General features: G+C 47.0%; 1 protein-coding gene across 1 annotated transcript; it reads right to left on the reverse strand.

The window, feature by feature from the left end:
• Positions 1-2,817: 2,817 nt before the first annotated feature.
• LOC128098891 (GTPase IMAP family member 1-like) lies at positions 2,818-8,972 on the reverse strand. Its single transcript, XM_052720400.1, is given in 5 exon segments — positions 2,818-6,845; positions 6,847-6,920; positions 7,964-8,055; positions 8,383-8,498; positions 8,861-8,972. Coding segments are annotated over 3 exon segments (846 nt in total). The 5' UTR covers positions 8,046-8,055; positions 8,383-8,498; positions 8,861-8,972; the 3' UTR covers positions 2,818-6,155.
• Positions 8,973-14,750: the final 5,778 nt, after the last annotated feature.

Genomic DNA, 14,750 nt, shown 5'->3' on the forward strand with positions numbered 1-14,750 from the left:
GAGGGCCACATATATTCCTCTGTGCCTGTTGTACCACAGCTACATGACTTCCTCTCACTGTCCAGGGCCAGTTGATGCCACTAGGATGAGGTTTTTCTTCGTGTCTGCTTATTTGTGAACACAAGGAGGCCACAGTGTCCAGGTGGCAGCCATAGCTCATCTGTCAATGGGACTGTATTAGTTCCTCTACCCTTCGCTGTGATCAAACACGTGATAACCATAAGGAGAGAAGGGAGAAGGGAGGGAAAGGAGAATTTATTCTGGCTCATAGTTTGAAAGAACAGTCCATTATTATCAGAGCAGGCACTGTGGCAGGAATAGGAGGAAACTGGTCACATCTTGACCAGGATTAGTAAGCAAAGAATGATGCATAGTGGTGCTCAGATCACTTTCCCCTTTTTATTCAACCTGAAACTCCAGCCCATGAAATGTTGTGACCTACAGTTAGGGTGGGTCTTCTCACATCAACCCAATCTTAGAAACTCCCTCACCGGTATGCCAGTAGTCAAGGATGTGCTCAACAAAGGCAGGATGTAAAAATGTAGCTATTATCAGCACAACACATTTCTCCCCTCAGCCACATACAGTTCCTGTTTATTATTTTTCACCTACATCGTCCTCACAGATGGTGTTGACAGCTTGTGTTTCCTGCAGAGGAAAGGGCTAGACTGAACAGAATCAAGTCTGAGCAAACGTGTCACACCCAAACAGTCTCCGGCAGCATATTTAGCTTGTGCTTTCTTAAGTCAACAGTACCCTGAAATTTAGCAAGAGGTTATGCTCACAATAGCTATGACTTTCCCCAGCCTTCACCCCACCTGATATTGTGGCTAGGACCCCAGTAAGGTCTTGTTGTCCCTTGGACAGGTTTCTGAGGTTGCCTGGAGAGTAGACTGCATGGGCATCTGAAATCTGTCACCTGGTGTATGGTGTTCGTGACTTGTTTGCATTTATCTGACTCATTTGAAGCTACTGCCCATTCCTCAGCGCTGATTAGCAAGCCTGTCTCTCGACCCTGTCAGTCACTGTGTCTCCAGGATGTCAACCTTCTCAGCTCTGTTGGTCACCATGTCTTCAGAATGTCACCACTCTCATTCGTATTGGTCACTCTATCTCCAGGAAGTTAACACGGAACCGTTTACCAGGAACTGGGGCATCCACCATATACCTTTACTATTTCTTCTGACAATGCCTGTTCCCATCAGGCCATGAGTTTCCTGTGACGCTCCTAGTCACTCCACTGGCTACACGTTCTCTTCTTCTATAGATCCCCATTTGGGAATGGTGTCATTATCTGTTAAGTTCCAGTGAAACTTGACATTTTCTTTTAGCCACTAACAACAACAACAACAACAACTTTATAGCTCTTCACTGTATCCTTCCCTCTTGTCTTTACATAAGTCATGGTCATCATGATGTTTTGGTCTGGATCATGGCTGCTGGTTCTTAAGACTGAACTCTTTCAAGACTTGCTTTACCCAACCTTCACTGAAGCCAGGTTCTGTCTATAAGACTTCAGTGTGCCATGAAGTGATGTCTGTGGTAACGGCAGAGTAAAGTACTCCAAAAATCGTTACTTCAAAAACAAACAAACAAACAACAAAACCTGAGAACTTTGTGTCCTAACCATAGACTGAGCGTAAAAATGGCAACTGAAGAAACACAGCAACAACATTAAGTTTTGTGGTTAATTTGCCTCACTTTCCACATCCAAAAATCTTCTGTAGCCTTAAAAAACAAAACAAACAAAAAAAAAACAAAAAAAACCAAATTAAAACAAAAAATTTAAATAAACACCATAATGTAATCTATACTCACCATGAAAACCACCACCTAGCTTCCTCTGAAGGGGGGCCAAATAAAGTTGACGTTCCCTCAGAACCCCATTCCTAGAGAACTGACATTTTTGGATTCCTGGAAGACCCTGACAGAAAGGCTTGTCTTTGGTCTAACAGCTTGCTTGGTGGCAACAGTCTTTTCCCTATGAATGATTCTTGAGAATGATTGTTTAATACCACGGATGAATGGAGCAGTGGATAACAAATATGGGAACATTTAAGAGGAAAAATGAGGCGTGAGTTCTCTGTGGAGACTTTGAAAAGCTTTGACATATTCCTGGGAATCCAGGAGAGCACACATGGACAGTGTGTACATGGCTGAGGCTGGGGAATGCTCAGGACAGACCAGGGCATGCTTCAAGATTTCACTCCTGCTTGGTCTTGAGGCTCTTCACAGGCAGAACACAAAATCAAGGCAGAGTTGGGCACCCCTGGTGAATGTTGAAGGTGTGTCCCAAAACACACACCAAGAACTCCTCCAGTCTGGGGGAGTTACTGAGTCCAGGAATCTAAGCCATTTTGTTTGATCATTAGTTGACCACTGGACTACCCAAGCAGACTTCAGTGACATGTGTATGTGCCAAAAGGGCATAGACTTTACAGAATCAGATCTGAAAACTCAACAAAAACAAAAACAACAGCAACATAAACAGACCTTGGCATGGGCAGCCTGGACCTGACCTCCAGAATCACCGCACCCTATTATTTAAAAGAGTCCATTTTCAACAAAAATTAAGCAAGCAAAACTTTCTATTCAATATGCTAGCCACCAGCTTCCTGCTCCATCATTGTGCACCCCTGCTTCCATACCTCCTGGCCATGACAGACTCTTACCCCTCTGGAACCAAAAGTCCAGGTAAATGCTTCCTTCTACAAGGTGCTTTGGTCATGGTGTTGTCACAGAAGTTAACCAATACAGCCTGTATACAGAAAAAAAAAAAAAAAAACTTCCAATAAATCTGTCCGGAGAAAGCTCAGATGTAAGACTTACCACAAAAGGTTTTCAAGTCAGCTGCTAAAAATCTTTCAGAATAAGCAAAAGGGACATGTCTAAAGAAGTAAAGATACGTTTAAAGTAATGCCCCGTTAAAGAACATTTAAAGAATGCACCAGGAAAGAGATGCACATTGTGTTTAAAACACCAAGCAGTGGCTCCGGAGTTGACAAAAAGCATAATAAAATGAAAAGTTCACAGCAGGGCTTGATAGCAGATTTGAACAAGCAGAAAAGGCAATAGTGAACTGGAAGGTGGACAATTGAGAGGTACACTCTGGGAACAGACAGCAAAAAGGGACTAAGAGAAACCAGCCACATCAGGGACCTGTGAAGTTTACATACAATAGGAATCCCGGAAGGGGGAGACGGGGAGGAAGAGGGAGCTGGAGAGATGGTGACCATATTAAACAAAATCTGTTCATCTGCACATCAAAGACACTAATGAACTTTAGATAGGATAAACTTAGAGAAACTCATACCTGAGCACATTATAATCAAGCTTTCAAAAGACGTCGAAGAGAATCTTGAAAACAGTAAGAAAGAAGCGGCCCGTCATGTAGAAGGTACCTTAAACAAGAGTGCTGCCACTTCCTCATCACCAACCAGAAATCAGTAAGTTGGCACAAAATACTGGGGGAAAAATGTCAACCTCAAATTCTTTATCTGGCAAAACTCTTCTTCAAACATGAAGGAGAAGCTGTAAGTGTTAGCCTACACATCTAACCTCAGTACTGGGAAGGCTGAAGCAGGAGGATTGCTGTGAGTTTGAGGCCACCTGTCATGCCTTCCATGCTGTGATAGGCTCTCCAAGTAATTCAGACTGTCCACACTAGCCCTGCACCAGCAGTCAGCACTAGAGGTGCTCCAGGATGTGATGGGCAAGGATGAGAAGACAACCCCCTCCTGGAAAGATGGGCACTGTTGATCAGAACACTCTCTGCACCCTTCCCTTCCAGTGTGTCCTCTTCTGATAGTGGACACAGGAATGCCTATGCATGCATGTGTGCTTCTCTGCATGTCTTTGCAGATAGCATCTGTGTCTCTTTGTTCAGTGAGCATAAGATAAATAAACATTTAAAAAAAAAAACATCATGAGACAATCCAGTGCACTTATTTATGGGAATGACAGATTCAGTGCTCATTCTAGCTCTTGGTGCAGTGTGTGTGTGGACTAGGGGGACTGGAAGACAACTCCCTGACAGGGAGGGGCAGTCTGAGGTCAGCAGAGAAGAGGGAAGAGCTGAGGAAAGGGCAGAATGTTTCAGTAAACTGAAGTCCTGGAAGGGAAGTGGGTCTGCCTGAGAGCTCCAGTTGTATGATTTTAGGGAGGTGAGGGAGGAAAAGAGAGTCCGAGGTCCTGAGATGCAAAATAGACACTAATTGATCATCAGTGGACGGGTCAAAGTTAGTTTATAATCTGTCAGGTAGGACTGACCCATCCAGTGGGGCAGTGATACTGTCCTCAGGAAGTAGGAATTCAGCTGACTATGACAAAGCTAATACCTGGAAGAAGCCAAGGGCACTTTCAGAGGATACGCCAAGTCTCAAGGAGTCCTGGTGATATTTGGCTTTGGAATATATCAGCTGCTTCCTGCTATGAATTTCATGTGTGCTGGTGTAGTTACCCAATTGATTCTTTTTCCTAAGAACTTCTAAACAGTGTGGATTGCTCATTCTTTGGGCATAGTTTTTTCCTGTATATTAAGGTATTTGGATAACAGTCACACAGGCAAAGCTTCCTTCTTTCAGGTTTTTGTTTTTTGTTTCTAGCATTAGAATCAAATGTCAGCCTTCTGTAATTATCTCCTTTAGCTAGCATCCAAGGCCAGGGCCAGATCTGGACAAAAGCATTTTATCTGAGATACCTCTCATACATCCAAAGACAAATGGAAGACAGAATAACATTCCATACCACCTGCTAGTCTCCTGAATTAAGGTAAATATCTGTAAGGAGACACTGCCTAGGCTAGGTGGACATTAGGTACATAGCTTTATTTCTTGTGCAAATTAAGCTCAGACCCCCTTTTCTTTCACAGCCCAAGTGGCACCTCTAGACTTGCACTCAATTTACTCAGAACAAAAGGGCTTTTTCACATCAGGTACTTCATGCTGTGACACAGGTTACCTACCTACTGAGTACTCTTCCCCCGCCCTGCCAGAAAACGGTCACTTAGGAAAAAAGGGCAGCTTTATTTTAGTGACTCGCAGAATAGTAACGTTTCACCTAACCACTTCTAAGAATATAGTTTGAACACATAAATTCCCTTTCTGATTTATTAACCGATTCCAGCCCTTAACTGACCCCACCTCCTTGATTCACTCCCCTTTTGGGTTGCAAATGAAGCTGACTATGGCTGCTCTTCCGAGGACCCTGAAAACCTCCATTTGCATTGTCAAAGACTTACTGCCTGTAAGTGTTTACACACCAGTTCACGAGGGATTTTGTCTGGGAAGAATGAAGTGAGTGGGAGAGCGAAGATGGGGGAACAAAGATGGGAAGGACTTAGGATAATGAGAGGACAGAAGGAGAAAGGACAGAGAGGAGCTGACTATGAGAACAGAATTGAAGCTGTGTAGATAGATTTTGTCTTAGAAGAATAAAGTGTATGAACTAAAGAGCTTGGTGTACTTAGATTTGTTTCCCTCAGATTAATTCTCCCGTTGGTAGCATATGTTCTGGAACCCTGGGTGTTGTGCCCAGATCGCAACCACCGGAGAGACCACCGAAGACGAGCGTGCTGGAATGCAAAAGCAAGGTTTAATTCGGGATATCCAAAAGCAATACAAGCCTAGGCAGGGACTTCATCCAACAGATCCAATGCAGTGGAGGCTGGAGGAAGTGCCCGCCTCTCTGCAAGCTCAGTTTTTAAAGGCAAAACCCACAAGGTTGCATCATTTAGGGGTGCTAGAACGAGTACAATTCCGATTGGCTCGCTTCTAGGGACTTTCTAGAAAACATGGCTTAATCTTACTTCTAAAGGGGTGGTTGCCTGCCACCATTTCTCATTGGCTGCCCTCAGGTGGGGACATTTCTGTGGTCAGTCACCCTGGAAACCAGGGTTGGAACATTCCATAGTCCGGCAGTCATTACCTCGTGACTGACTACCTTGTGACTCTGTACTTTTACACTTCCTGGTTTCCGGAATCTGGACTGACTGGTGTCAGTAACTCATGGCCTGTACCTAAAAGGAGAAATCTGAGGCCTTAGTTTTAAGGTGAAAGCATTTTGGTCTTATTTTGGTTCCACACTGGGGAAAGACTACTGGAGACTGGACCCCAACAGTCTTCCTTACAGTACAGCTTAGATCAGCAGGGAGGCCCCTAGCGGTTTAGAGTTTTAGAGAGTTTATGGGTTTTCTGCCACACCCACAGCCCAGCTAGCAGCCTAGTGTGCAGGACCTTCTGCCTGCGTGCTGGCCCCATCTCCACCACCTTGGCAAGTTGGTCCTGGGGGTCAGCGTCCTGCAGGGCCTGCACCAGCTCATGTATCTCATTGGAGTTGTGCGCTTCCTCGTGATTCCTCACCGGGCCCAACAGCTGCTCAGCTTGTGCCTCACTTGGCAAGGTTGTTGAGGGCAACGCGCTTCCCCACCCGACCCCCGACTCCCTCCGGCATTCCACCACCAGCTCCTGCACTGTGGTTGTCCATGAAGCACACGTAATCCTGCAAATTCTCCAGCCAGGTCCTCCTTGCTCCTGCTCCCCGAACACCCTCTTCACCCCGGCCAGTGCCTGACTGTTCTGAGTGGTGAAGCGACCCAGCTGGGTGACCAGCAGCAGCGCCTGCGGCCCAGGCAAGGACAGTAGGAAGCAGTGGGCTGTCTCCATGCACGTGGGGTCGGTCTGAGAGACCTCAGAGCTGAAGACATCTGGGGTGTCCACCACCTCTACCTGCCAGCCGGCCCACTTCCTGCTGGCCCAGGAGCAGGCTTTGGTGACAGGCACAGCCCCCAGCTTGGAAAGGAAGCACTTCTGGCCCAGGATGCTGTTACCTGTGGCACTCTTGCTAGTCCTGGGTCCCGGTGCTGCCTACCAGGATGAGCCTCAGTAGGGGCATCCGTGGGACCCGTGAATCCTCCTCTGAGCCTGAGGACCAGATATGACAGCATTGAGTCAGAGTCATGGCTTTCCCCTGGGACTCACCTGTGTTCTAGCCTTCAGCACAAAAGGGAAGGACCCACAGTGCCTGCTCCCCTTGGAAGCCTGGTGCTCCCATCTGCTTTGGGCTCTCAGAGCTCAGGCTCCTCCCCATCTTTCCTCTCTGCATTTGGATTCTCTGTGCACCTGCAGGTGCTCCCGCTGCATTTCAGAAGGTGCTCATCATAACTCCTGGGTCCACCAGGGTCTCTGGTCCTGCACACACAGGCCGACCTGATGCTGATCTGACCCTAATGTTCCCCTCACATGCTGGCCATTGAGCACATGGGAGCCCCTCAGTCCCAGACACGGGTTGAATCACTGCCCACCAGGTGCTCCTTGTGTAAGGGCAGGGAGTGCTCAGTCTAGGACATAACTCTTCTGCAAAAGCAGAGATAATGTGGGGCTTTCAACTGGGTTGTTAGAGAGTGAGAGAAGAGAGTTCACCCTCGTCCCTCTTCCTCCTCTCTTGTCTGAAGCTGGCTCCCTAAAGAGAATGCCCCCCTTTTAGATAATATTTTATTACATTTTATTTATGAGGAGGTCATACTACTGTGTCCTCTGGAGGCTAAAGGTCAAGTTTCAGGAGGCAGTTCCCTCCTCCCATCATGTGGGCTAAGGAGTTGAAATCAGCTCATCAGGTTTGGCTGTGTGTGCCTTTACCCAGTCATCTCCCTGATCCCCAAATACTAAATACCAGTTAGTCCCCCGTTCTGGAGACCTGGTGAGTGAGGCTCACTCTACTGCTGGATTTCCCATCATCTTTGTGGAGACCAGAGTAGGTTTAGCATCCTCCTTCATGCTTAGGAACCAGTGACAGGCTGGTCAAAGCTCTGAGCTTCTCTCAGCAGGGCAGGGACAGAGACACAGCCAAATGCAGGACCCAGGTCCTGCTGTTTCATCCCAGGGGCTTCCAGACCCGAGGAAGCTCCACCCACTTCTTACCCTGGGCTCTCACACCAGCCAGGACACCTTGAGAGAAGGGCTCTTACCATAGGCGCTTTCCTTGTCTCTTGCCATCTTCCTTCCCCCCACGTGTCTCAGAGGACTCTCAGTTCTGATTTCCAAATCCATGTTCTCATTCCTGCAAACAGGCAACACCCAATCACAACGCCAGGCAGAGTCCAGGGAACAGGGGACTTCAGGGAGACAAAGTAAGGCTTCTGTCTACAAGGAATTGAACATACAGGTGTGTGCTTTGGGAGACTGGTGGGTGTCTAGGGACATGGTGGGTGCCTTTGTCCACTATAGTAAAATCTGCTATTCCTTCTTAGAGATAGCATCTGGATTTTGAAGAACAGCTTCTGGGGAGCCCAGAAAGAAGACTTCAGTGCTATCTTGGCAACTTGAGCTTGCTCTCCTGCCCCTGTAAAGGTAGATGGAGAGGACCAACTCCACAAAGTTATCTTACCCGTTTCTGAGCCCTTCTCTTTAAGCAGCTTCCCTTCCACCGAAGATGCTCTGACTGCAACGCTATTTGATAGAACCAAGCGCTCTCTGGTCCCATGTGCCTGATCCCAGGAGTCCCTAAGCACAAAAGCACAGTGTCCCCTCAGTCTGCTGGGCCAATCTCATTCCAGCTAACAGGCCTCCGCCTGTGGCTGCACAGACACCAGATTCGGCCTCTCCAGCCCTCTCTGGCTTTTCTCTGGAGAGAGCTTTGCTCCCACGTTCTGTCTGAGCGTTTCTCTGCATTTCTCCATCATTTCAGAATCTCTTTGTCTCCACTATGGGTGATGTGTTTCCTCCCACACTCCCTCCGGTGGGCACCACACACTGAGAAAGGGGAAATGTTAGCTCAACAGCCTGTCTCCCGAAGAGGGGCTTTGGGGACAGGTTGGGTTAACACTCCCTCTCTCTCTCTCTCTAAAGCCTTTAGTAGAACGTACTGTGTGGTTCTGTGTCACTGTTCTGGGTGCAGAAATCGACAAATTCCCAGAAACGATGCAGAAACGAAGAAACAACCATAAGACTGAGGGCAAGAAACAAGACTTCTGCAGGAGCTTGAAGACCTTGTCCTGGAGAAAAATGAGGAAGTGTGTGCTGGACTCCAGGGGTCTCCAGGGGAGGCCACCAGGAATCCCCAGAGTTCATAGTGAAAGCAGATGTTATTTTCAATGGTTTTTAAGAGAAAATTAAACACTGGGTAAGATATTGGGTGACAGATGGTTTTTATTATCTGGGAATATAAAGGATGAATGATTCTGTATGCTTAAGAGAACTCAAGAGTCATCTGGTTCCTTGCCTCCAGGCTTGATGTTTCTCAAAAATATTTAGGTGTTCCCCTCAACATCACATTTCTTGAACCCATCCCCAGTGGTTCTGGTACAAGTGGTACATTTCTCATGAAGTTAATCCACATCCAGGTTTGAAAACGAGCTATTTCATAAACTCTTCATTGTAGACATAAAGAAACCAAGGTCTCTGCAGTTGGAGTGGGAGAAACTTGAATCAGGAAGCAAAGGTTTAAATGCTAGGTGGGGACAGGGCTTGATGACCAAGTTCCACTCTCCAAGGTCCGTTAGAGCCCCCCTCCTACAGGTGGTGAGGATAAGAGACTTCAGAGGGGCGCAGACTTGGCACCTAGAGACTGGCCTCGAAAGAATGGTGTATAGGGACCCAGGAGTATCTTTGGCCTTCGCTGAAAGTTCAGTTTGAGGAACGGTGTTGGCTAACCTGCGCTTTGTTCCTGGAAGGGAATCTAGAACAGATTTCTCTTACCGGATGAAAGAAGTGTAGGAAGAAACAAGTCTGCTCCTCAAGAATGTGTGTACTCCTAAGACTTCCTCCGACTTTGCTCAAGGTGAAACCCAGACCATCCCTCAAGCATCTAGAAGTCTGCTCTTGTCTGTGCTGCATGCCTGGTGTGTACCTGCATGGTGCTTTGTAAAATGCGCTGGGTAGGCAGCAGATACTTGGGTCTCGCAGCCCAGCCCCCTCTCCACCCCAGCTCACAGGCTCAGGCTCACCTTTCTTGGTGATAGACTCTGAAGTGTCCCAGAGAAGCCCCAGCCTCCTGCCTTCCCTTCAGCTGTGAGTGCAGAAGTCTCTGTGCCCGAGGGCTGAGCAGAGAGGAAGTCACTGAGCTGCCTGGGTCTCAGAGATCAGGAAACTGAGAGAAAGGCCAGATGATGATGGCTTAAAGAGACAGAAACATTTTCCCAGTTTGTATCCCCTTGATCTCCTTTTGCTGTCTTACCTCAAGTACTATATTGAATAAATATGGGGAGAGTGGACAGCCTTGTCCTGTTCCTGATTTTAGTGGAATTGCTTTGAGTTTCTCTCCATTTAATTTGATGTTGGCTATGGCTTGCTGTAAGTTGCCTTTATTGTGTTGGACTGGCTTATCCCAGTGATCTGATCATCACAGAGCTTTTCTCCAGTGACTGATATGATGGAAGCAGATGCAGAGATCCACAGCCAAACACCAGGCAGAGCTCCAGTAGTCCAGTCAAAGAGAGAGAAGAGGAAATCTATGAGCAATTCCATCAGGATCATGATGGGGAAACCTGCAGAGACCACCAAACCAAACTAGTAGAAACTCATGAAAAGTTGGATCAATGGCTGTGGAGCCTGCCTAGGACTGGACTAGGCCCTCCACATGGTGAGACAATTGTGTAGCTTGATCTGCTTTGGGAGGGGGCTGGTGTAGAGTCAGAATCCATCCCTGGTGTATGGGCAGGCTTTTTGGAGCCCACTACCTATGATGGGACACCTCATGTGGCCTTGAGGCAGTGGGAGGGGCTTGGACTTACCTTTACTGGATGTGCCTCCTCATAGGAGGCCTTGCCTTCTTGTAGGGGGGAGTGGGAGGTGGGTTGGGAGAGGGATGCTGGGGGATGGGAGGAGGGAAGAGGGGGATCTTTGATTGGTGTGTAAAATGAATGAGAAAATTTTCTTAAAAAAAAAAAAGAAGCATTTTCCATGCAGTTGTGGTCTTGGCATTTCCCCTATGGAATCGATCACTGTGACCAAGGGGTGTCTGTGTCCAGCAGGGTCAGCAGCATCAAACATGCTGCCATAGCTAAGGAATGGAAGGAAGATCTAGGACCTGAGGTCTCACTCTGTCCTAGAATTGGTTACTGCTAATCTTCAGTTCTCTTTTGTTCTATAAGGGTTTCTCTTACTATAAATTAGTCTTCTTGCTGAGACAGAGGATGACAAATTTAAGGCCATTCTAGGGTACTTAAGAAGACTCCGTCTCTCCAGGAATGGTGGTGCATGCCTTTAATCCCAGCACTTGAGGGGCAGAGGAAGGTGGATTTCTGTTAGTTCGAGGCCAGCCTCATCTACAAAGTACAGCCAGAGCTATTACAAAAGAAAAAATCCAGTCTCAAAAAGAAAAAAAAAAAACCCAAAGGGGAAAAAAAAGATTCCCATCTCAAACCAAAACAGAACATCGAAGGTTAGACGTGTGTGACTCATTGATAGAACATTTACCTGAGTACACAAGGCCCTGGGTCATATACCCAGTACTGAAGTAACAAAAAAGAAAAATTTAAAAGAATAGACTACCTAATTTCACTAAGACTGATATTGGTTATTAGTAATTAATTTTTAAATCAATGCATACACACTTTGTTCATTCCTATTTCACTAAATGAAGATTTTTTTTTATCAAAATATGAGTTATTTTAAAAGGTCTTTTAATGGTGATTGGGGTAATTGCATGTTTTTTCTTTTGATCTATTCATGTTGTAAACTATGTTATTCCTATGTGTGTATTTATGCATGTGTGCATGTATATTTGTGTGCATGTGTGTGCACTCATGAGCTTGTGTGTGTGCATGTGTGTGTGCACTCACGTGCTTGTGTGTGCATGTGTGTGTAAAGATCAGTTCCAAGGCTTGTGGACTACTGATGTGGAGACAGAATGATGATGAAGGGAACTGCTAGGGACTCATCTCGAGAGCTACAGAAGGAAGAAGGAAAGCACAGGATTGGCCAAAGACAAGCTAGACTGAGACTCAGTCACGCCAAAGGTGACTCTACATGGCACTCTACAGCTTGCACAGACCTTGAGATTGAACATGAGGAGACTGGACTCTATGATTCTATCAGCCGGGTATTGGATGTAAACTTCCCCTGGAGAAAACGCCTCACCTAGAGGCATCTCTCTTCAGCGGATGCTAACCTCTGGGCAAGGGCGATAGCCAGTGGGGACTGCCAGTGGTCAGCTGGAGGGAAAGACCATCTCTGAGCTGTCCCTACAGGCTGGGCATGCTGATATAATTTCTCTTGCTCCATGCTTTCAGCCTCTGTCTCAGCACAGCTTTAAAGATGTATCCAACAAGTACAGACAGGTCCAAGTCTAGGGAGATTGAGGCAGGAAGTATCAAGAGTTTAAGACCAGCCTAGGCAGCTTAGAAAGTCCCTGTCTCAAAATAAAAACTAAAAAGGGATCCGGGGAAATACCTCAGTGGCGTAATAATTACCTAACACGTGTGCAACGCTACGTTCAGTCCTCACTAGAGAGGCTGGGAACCCCCTCAAGGAAGCTTCTTCTTGACCCACCTCTCCACTCTTGCCCTTGTAATACTCAATTTAGAAGGACCATTTTCCCTGTGTTGTCCACCATCTAGCCATGTGACTGTAGAAGTGGACAAATTCAAGACAGAAGTGAGGAAGAAGAAACAGACCACAGCTAAAACCAAAGAGCAGGGCTTCTGTGAACTACTGAATTCACGATACATTTTATTCTTGCGGTTTAGAGCAATTCTGGGAAATGATTCAGACCACAGACATATGAAGACATTATTGACAACTGTCTTGTGGTTTCTTGCACAGTCCTTGTTTGTGAAGAATTTCTGTTTAACCAAGCATTCTGCAATGATGTCGATGTTCCCAGGGCTCATGAGGCTATGAGGTTTTGCAGTGTGGCTGGAGTGATGGGGAGGCTACGCTGCACATTTTAGTTCATGAGATTAAATATTGCATTCATGTGGCCTGTGGCTACCATTTGAGCAAAAGTTATCATATTTATTTTCTTCTCCGTTTTCGTTTTCAGTGCTGAGGACTGAACCCTGGGCCTAGCACACGCACGCTAGGCAAGTGCTGTAGCAGTGATCTGTATCTCTGCCCATCTTTTTACCTCTCATTATAAGATAATGTCTCACTAAGTTGTCCAAGCTAACCTTGAATTTGCTCTGTAGCTGAGGCATCCCTTCAGCTTGCCATCCTCCTGCCTCAGCCTCCCCAGGTAACTGGTATTACCGGCCTGCATCACCAGGCTTGGCTAAGACATATTTTTTAACAAGATGATGCAGAATACTGTATGTGGTGAGGGACGAGGCACAGGTAAAGATGTGATAAAAATTGCAAATCAAAAAGAACAAATGGATTTAGTATTTTAAAAATCCCAAGCTGTGGTGGAGAGGCATGTCACTGGTAAGTTTTACAGTGCTCTCTTGTAGGCTTAATTAGCCTGCTGTCCGTTGGGGAAGCTTTAGACTCGTCATACTTTGGAATGATTATGAGTTTAATTTAATTTTTCTGAACATACCCCCAAAATATCCAAACTCTCATAATTAGATCATTTGCTATAAATGGCTTGCAATCTCTTTTCCCCACACGCGTTCTTTCAGAGGAAACTCCACAGAAGCCGGGCTGCCTGTGCTCTCCAGTGAAGGCATTTCTGTTCCCTGTGGGCAGGGCAGAAGGAAGCAGAATGAACACATCTCCCTGCTTCTTTCTGCAGAGTCTGCTTGCTGCCGACTGTCCAAGTTTCACAGAAGAGGCAGGTGCAAAGCCACACACCCCCTGAGGCAATTGTGAGAACACGGTGCCAGTCCTGAGAGTGGGTGCAAAGCCACACACACACATACACACACACACACACACACACACACACACACACACACACACACACACACCCGAGGCAATTGTGAGAACCCGGTGCCAGTCCTGAGAGGCGGGCGCTCCAGCACAGGAAGCCCACAGATGTGCTGCTTGTGAGTTTCCTGTCTGAGATGCCAGTTGTAAGTCACTGTCTTTTTCTTGAGGGTCAAGGGTCATGATGTAAAGACAGTGGCCACTTCTTTGGACCAGTTCATGGAAAAAGCTTGGGCAGGGATAGCGCCATGTCCTGCTCCAACGTGTCATCCTCAGGCTCCACAGACAGCATCTCCTTCTTCTCACCCCACACCTCTTTTAAATGCATGCTAAGGAGGAGATAAATACACATGAAGTGGTCCTGTTCATTTGTGAATTAGGGGCTGGAGAGATGGCTCATCAATTAGGAGCACATGCTATTCTTGTAGAGGAGCAGGTTCAATTCCCAGCACCCTCATGACGGCTCATGACCATTCACAACTGACTATTCATAACTCCAGTTCCAGGGGATCCAATGACCTCTTCTGACCTCCACCCTCCCCTGACCTCTGACCTCTCCTGACCTCCACCCTCCCCTGACCTCTGACCTCTCCTGACCTCCACCCTCCCCTGCCCTCTGACCTCTTCTGACCTCCACCCTCCCCTGACCTCTGTCCTCTTCTGACTTCCACTCTCCCCTGCCCTCTGCCCTCTTCTGACCTCCACCCTCCCCTGCCCTCTGCCCTCTTCTGACCTCCACCCTCCCCTGACCTCTGACCTCTTCTGACCCCCACCCTCCCCTGACCTCTGACCTCTCCTGACCTCTGCCCTCCCCTGACCTCCGTGGGTACTGGTATGCGTTCCTTTATTTGTGAATGAATGTGACGTCGTCGTTCTTCTTCTGAACCCACTCTTGTATTGACTCTGTTTTCTGGATGTTAGCAGAGGGGTAGTAGAAAAGACAACGAA

Source organism: Peromyscus californicus, unplaced genomic scaffold, assembly GCF_007827085.1.
Source record: "Peromyscus californicus insignis strain IS unplaced genomic scaffold, ASM782708v3 Scaffold_6__1_contigs__length_162567912, whole genome shotgun sequence".
Classification (NCBI taxonomy): domain Eukaryota; kingdom Metazoa; phylum Chordata; class Mammalia; order Rodentia; family Cricetidae; genus Peromyscus; species Peromyscus californicus.